At 39.2% G+C, this 6,172-nt stretch overlaps 1 protein-coding gene across 2 annotated transcripts; it reads right to left on the bottom strand.

The window, feature by feature from the left end:
• Positions 1 to 2,037: 2,037 nt before the first annotated feature.
• On the bottom strand, positions 2,038 to 3,746 carry LOC146609784 (lens fiber membrane intrinsic protein-like). 2 transcript variants are annotated; one of them, XM_085346254.1, is made up of 5 exons: positions 3,627 to 3,746; positions 2,801 to 3,009; positions 2,449 to 2,598; positions 2,216 to 2,350; positions 2,038 to 2,099 (listed from the first exon to the last, which is right to left on the bottom strand). In XM_085346254.1, exons 2-5 carry the CDS (start codon positions 2,973 to 2,975, stop codon positions 2,038 to 2,040), a joined length of 522 nt encoding a protein of 173 aa, XP_085202380.1. In that variant the 5' UTR covers positions 2,976 to 3,009; positions 3,627 to 3,746. The 2 variants fall into 2 exon arrangements, with proteins under 2 accessions (XP_085202380.1, XP_085202379.1); XM_085346253.1 differs by lacking the exon at positions 3,627 to 3,746 and adding an exon at positions 3,442 to 3,461.
• Positions 3,747 to 6,172: the final 2,426 nt, after the last annotated feature.

Below are 6,172 nucleotides of genomic sequence, written 5' to 3'. Positions count from 1 at the left end.
AAAGAGACATGACCATTAATGAATCAATGTTTCTGATCCAATAATCTAATGGATAAGATTTTGCATTAAACCTACATACATTTTGGGTACATATAAAGTACATTTTGATCTTGACCTTCATGCTATATATATTTTTTTTTTTAAGTATTATGACTTTTAGTTAAGTGGAGGGTCTGAATACTTCTTTCACCACTTAAAAAAATGATGATTCAGTACAAATAGACATTTCAAGCTCTTGTGTAGCGTCACTTTTCATGTAATGTGGCTAGACATTAATTTACAAATGTGCTCACTATTTTGCATGCCACTTTTCTGCACTGCTTTTTTTTAAATCAAATATTCTGATTACCTGTTGGACCCCCTTGCCTTGTTCTTGATACCTCTTTGTGCCAAAACCAAAAAAAAGTCTTCAAAATCCCCCAACAGACTGACAGCACAAGGATGGCGTGTTTGATGTGAGAAAAATAACACGTCTGCAAAGTCAGATTTACTAGAGATGTTGTCACATAAATCATCAGGTTGTGTCAGTGAAACCTAAAACCTTCCAGGTGCTCTCAGTGACAGCAGCAAACATTTATGAGCAGACCTCTTAGAAGGGCGACCTCCCCTGCATTTTTGTGTTTCCACCGTGTGTAGTTGCCAGTTAATAACCTTTTCATTTGATAATAAACCTCTCTTGATTCTGGTTACAAATCAAAAACAAAACACTAATGTTAACCTTAAATCTTAAATGTGTGTACAGATAGATGAATAAAAATATGTCAGTACCCTTTACTCTGTTACTTTGTTTCACTCTGCTGCTATAAAAATGTCTTATTGCAGGACTGTATTAAGTCCTTAAAATAAAAACAAAATTGAAAAAATTGCCAAGTCATACCACAGACTGTAAACCCAGACTCTGGTGAAAGGTTCACAGAGGGTTATGAAAGAATCTGGAGAAAAGCACACAATATTACAAAGCTTCTCTCTCTACAGCAGCCACGGGTGACCAAGTATGGAAACTTGGACCAAGGGACCTGTCCACCGACTGTTTACATTTCTCCCATTGTTTCTGCGTCATTGAGTAGCCAAGCATTCATTACCTGAACAGCTCCTGCTCTCTTCCTTTCAGCTGATTCGAGAAGTGGATGAGTACCAAGAAAAAGACGGAAGCAGTTAGTAAAGATAAAGGCAGTAAAACAATCGCTTGCTGTGGACCCTGCCCTGATGTGTGCCCCGGTCTGGGAGCTTGGCGTTCCTCTCAAAATCTATTCTGCTGTTTGTAGCCTGTTTGACACACAAACACAAACAATCTCCCTCTAGTTTTCCATGAGCTGTCAAGCCTTAAGGGGATGTCAAAAATCAAAGGCAAAGCTCTGCCTTTAAACAACAGCCCAAAAAAGATCATATATTTTTCTATTACTTTGGGGAAATCTTTGTCAGCTGTATTGAATCTGATAGCTTCAGGGGGAACCCCGAGACAAGAATATTCCCCACAGAGGTTTGATGTGCTGTTCTTTGCTTTGTGGATTAATATTTTTGCATTACATACATTCCTCCAGTAGAGTTTGCTTATTAATAAAAAGTATTTCCATTAGTCTGCGGTGCTGAAAGTTAAAGGAGTGACTGTATAAAAATCTGATCTACAAAAACGACAACCTTACCAGGTATTTAATCCCTGATTTGATGTTTAATATAGTGGCCCTACATTCCTCATCAAATCTGACTAAGATAGGACTTCCGTGGTGTTTTAGTGCTGCCATCTCCTGGTGAGATTTCCACACAAAACTTAAGCCAGTAACAAATTACACTAGTAAAAACAGCATCAGTCATGTTATAGCTTTATTAGTTTCGTTTGTCCTCTATATTGTTACTGTGACTAAAAGAAAGTCTGTACTGCAGTGACTTTTTAAAAACATGCTAAACAGACCATCATCAGACCAGCATCGGTATAAGACATAATCTCTTCAGTAGATCAGTCAAGGCCACCTTTCTGCCTTTCGTGTATTCGAAGAGGCAGCATGTCTTTATTTTCTCAAACAAGCTGCCTGTCTCGCTCTAGCGTGGTCCGGTTCCTCTCCTGCATTCACACATTCTGTAGGCACATATGTAGAAAATACCTGCAACAGGCCGAGATGAGGCTTTGATCATCAAATATATTCAAATGGTCGGATTTTAGGTATTTAATGGTAACTTAAGCAGTTATTAACTTTTGCAACTGGATGTCCTTTCTCACCTGCAAAGAAGGTCATGAGCATCGCCACCCAGCCGAGTATATATGACCAAGAGAAACGCCAGTCACCGAATCGCTTTCCCAGGAAGTTGATTGTCACCCCAGTGTAGATGGCCATCGCCAGGAGAACAAAGAAAGCTGAGAGGGCGATTGGGATGCACATGTCAGTGATTCTAGTGCCATTATTACTGTTTCTGTTGGTGTGTTTTTGCCGACTCAAAAGAAAGACAACTCACTTGAGACGAAAAACATGATTCCTGCGGCAAAGGAGCGGTTGAACCTTTCAAAGGAGGAAAAGTGCGCAAAGGACATGATGCCAGCAATGATGCCTGCAAAGCACGACATCCCTGAAAGGATCATGAAGGCCCTGGTGGCATTCCAGTAAGCTGGGTGAAAACAGACAGAAATGAACAAGGCATGTATGACAGGATTGTTTTGATTGTTGAGCCAAAGAAATTCAATTGATTTTATTTCACAGCCATGTCAATATCCAAAAATGAAAAACAGACATATAAATGTACACACTCCTTTGATTTGTTACAAATACTGTGGTGGTCCAATGGGCTGAAGACACCCTGGATCTCTTACCTATGCTGTCGGTCTGCATGTAGCACTTGTTGGACATGCAGTACCTCCAGAGACCCTGGTGGGCATAATTTCCAGAGAGTCGATACTGCATCCAGTAGTCCGTGGCAGTGGAGACCACTAACAGGATATTACCCACTATGGCACAGAACAGACCCCCTCCCATGAAGCTGTACATTTTGAGCAGAGATAATGGGGCCGCTGTAGAGCACCTGTAAAAACAGAAAACGATAGACATTTTTCTTACACTGTAAAAGCCCGTTTGATCAAAACCTGCAAAGAAAAGGTTAAATATGTCACAGCTGAAACAAACACCTGCAGTGTGTTTCTGCCTTTGCTCTGTGCATATGTGATAGTAGAACATTACCCAACCTAAAATACGTTAAACAGAAAATTAAATGTTCACGATCATTCAAATTATCCCAAAACTACACAAAGGCGACAGGAAAAAAAGGGGAAAGGGAGCTAATTATGAATTTTTTAGCCCAGTTTGAAAACAGCACATAAAGCCAACCAATCCACAACAAGTACACTGGAACAACATGAATCTGATTGAAAATATTACTCTATATACAATCTTAGAACAATCACATTTTTAGCTGTCTTTTACAGAAATCCAGCATTTGATTAGCAGTTAACATTACCTGTTCTTTAGAGGAAACATTACTGTGACTTGAACAAGCAAAATATGTGTAACAGCTACTCTGTGTGATGCCGCAGTTTGTTTCTCATGTTACGCCGGTTCTTCTTCAGCAGTAAGTGACCATGAACGCAAACGTGACACTGGAGGATAAACACTCAAAAATAGCAGTTAAATCTGATCCCTTACCTCGTTTCTGGAAATGCACCTTTCTCTACTGCCCGCCTTCCAGAGGTAGATAGAGTAAATACGAACAGGCAGAGGGGGAGAAGAGAGAGCAGGCTGGAAAGAGAGCGAGAGAGTCAGAGACAATACTACAACTGTAAAGTTGTCCCCTCTGATTTTTTGTTGAGGAAAGCAAAATCTTTTGCTGCCATGAGTCTCGCTCAGTGAGATACACTTGAATGAAACACCACAGGGGCCACGGTGCAAATGACACGCGTGTGCGTGTGTGTGTGTTTGTGCGTGTGTGTGTGCGCAGTCTCTGGCATTCGTGTGCCCTTAGAGAAGGGGTGTTCCTTTTGGGGGGTTTTGTTTGTTTGTAAATGGCTTGCTCTAGAACTGGGGATGTGCATAGGTATGCAGGACTGTCAGTGTCAATGCAACATGCTGAAGCAAACACTTTTCTTTCAGCTCTTACCCCCTGTGGCAGCATGTACAGACACATATAGAGGCAGCGCTCTATACAAGCCGTATCTCTGTCACAATTTAAACCTGATACAGTATATGTTCAGATCACGAGCTCTACCCTGCAGACAAGGTTATAAAGGAGATTTTTAACTAGTCTGAAACATTTTAAAAACAACTTATATGGTTCACAAAATGAAATAGGAAAAAACACACCACACACTTGGATGTTTGGTCACTGTGAAAATACTCACTGACGTAGGGAATTTCTGTACTCTCACTATAAACCTTATCACACCCACACACCCTTATCCTAAACCTACCTATGACGAACCTATGATGCTTTTTAGAAAATCTGTCCACTTTTTCTAGATACAGTTACATGTATATTGGAAAAGGGGTACATACATGAAAATCATCTATGCTTAGTCGATTGAGATTCAGATCACTTTATTAATGCCAAAAAAGGACTATTTGTTTGCATCTTACGGACACAACCTGCTCACACAACCTAGTCCTTAAACACAAACACTGTTGCATGTCAAGGCAGAGATCAACAAAGAATGAGGTCATGGGAAAAGAATTAAAATAAATACATTAAACATAAAATAAATAAACAGGACAAGTATCTAAAAATGAACAATCATAGAAAAAAATAATCTAAATGGACCCTGTCAGTGTTGAGTAATCTAATAGCCGCGGGAGTGAAGGATTTAAAGTATACATTTGATCCACTCTGGGGTACACAGAAATGGTGACCTAGGAGGAACTTCCTGAAATCAGATGAAAAATATGTTAATAATTTTTATTGCCTGCTTCATTATCTGATTTCCCAAAGAGTGAGCACAGATGTCTCTGCTTGGCCCCTGTGACTTTGAAGCAGGTGTTAACAATACTGCTGACAGAGTTCATATCCTTAATAGACAAAACACTAAACCAACAGATAAAGGAAATGTTAAAGGACTTTACCTAAAATAAATAAATAAAAAACACTGCATAAAGGTTCATCACAAGGGTTAATTAATTAACAAAAACCTATAGTACTGTGCAAAAGTATCGATCACCCTATCGTGTCTTTATATTTTGCTTCCAGAGAGCCAGACCTTCCTGTAAATTTATAAGTGGTCTTGAGCAATAATTCTACAGGCTTTCTGGAGGCCTTTCTAACTTATTCTTTGAACGTTGATGGTTTTTTCTCTCATTTTCAGTCCAGCCATAGTGCCTGGCCATTTTTTAAGCCACCTAACACTGACCTATGAATCATTAAAGCTTAAAGAGGCACCTAAACTCACGAGAGTAATCGCTGTTTTGTCTACACTTAATAGATACCTTACATATTATTTTAGGCACAGGCTATCACAAAAACACATGATTGTTTTACATTTCTATAGCTGAATCTGTGAAAAGGGCCAAAGATGACACAATTTGATCGGCATAAGACAGCAGTTTTGCAATAAAAAGTTGATTACCAAAGAGCTAAACTGCTGAAAACACAGCAGATGATGGATGAAAGTCACGTCCTTAAGGGACAGGAAAAAATCCAGTAAAGCCCTGATACAGAACCTGAGAGATGCATCTGGACCTTCACTTGATTTGTTTACTATTACTTTTCCTATTTACAAAGTTTGTTTTTTTCCGTATATATTGTATTTCCATGGACGAATATGGCTCAGCACTGTACTTTTAAAAACAGAACGTTTTGTTTCTACATGCTTTAAGTTTAAATAAATTTTGTTTTGTTTTTGTAAAGTTTGAATAGAGAAAATCGATAAATGTATGAAAGCTTGGGTGGCTTATCTCTCACCTAATACCTAAATAAATAAATAAGAATACGCCGGTCTAAAATAAAGAATGTATGTAAGATACCCGATGTGCTGCCAAAAGCCTGATTATAGTGCAGACATGTTTTAGAAAATCATTTCCGATTTTGTTTATTTGGGGGGTGGGGATGTTAATCACACGTGTGATGTTTTAGAACATCCGTTTCCTCTGGTGATACATGTGATGACCAATGATGACCAGGCAGAGACAGCGTACATACGGGAGCTTGTGAAATTCGTTCTGGAAAGAGATTTTGACCTCTCATGATCCGGAAGCCGACGCCAAGA

This window comes from Diplotaxodon limnothrissa, linkage group LG22 (genome assembly GCF_057381915.1).
Source record: "Diplotaxodon limnothrissa isolate DT_005_m linkage group LG22, D_limnothrissa_male_GT1.1, whole genome shotgun sequence".
Taxonomy (NCBI): Eukaryota; Metazoa; Chordata; class Actinopteri; order Cichliformes; family Cichlidae; genus Diplotaxodon; species Diplotaxodon limnothrissa.
The sequence above is the reverse complement of the archived record's forward strand: the minus strand, read 5'-3'. Positions and strand labels throughout refer to the sequence as shown.

Excerpts from the sequence above, each read along its gene's own strand:
- LOC146609784 (XM_085346253.1), bottom strand. The coding sequence starts at position 3,461 with ATGTTTCCTCTAAAGAACAG. Across the intron at positions 3,010-3,441 it reads ATGTTTCCTCTAAAGAACAG|GTGCTCTACAGCGGCCCCAT; the intron begins GTAATGTTAACT and ends CTGTTTTTACAG. Across the intron at positions 2,351-2,448 it reads AATCATGTTTTTCGTCTCAA|CTTTCTTTGTTCTCCTGGCG; the intron begins GTGAGTTGTCTT and ends TCGCCCTCTCAG.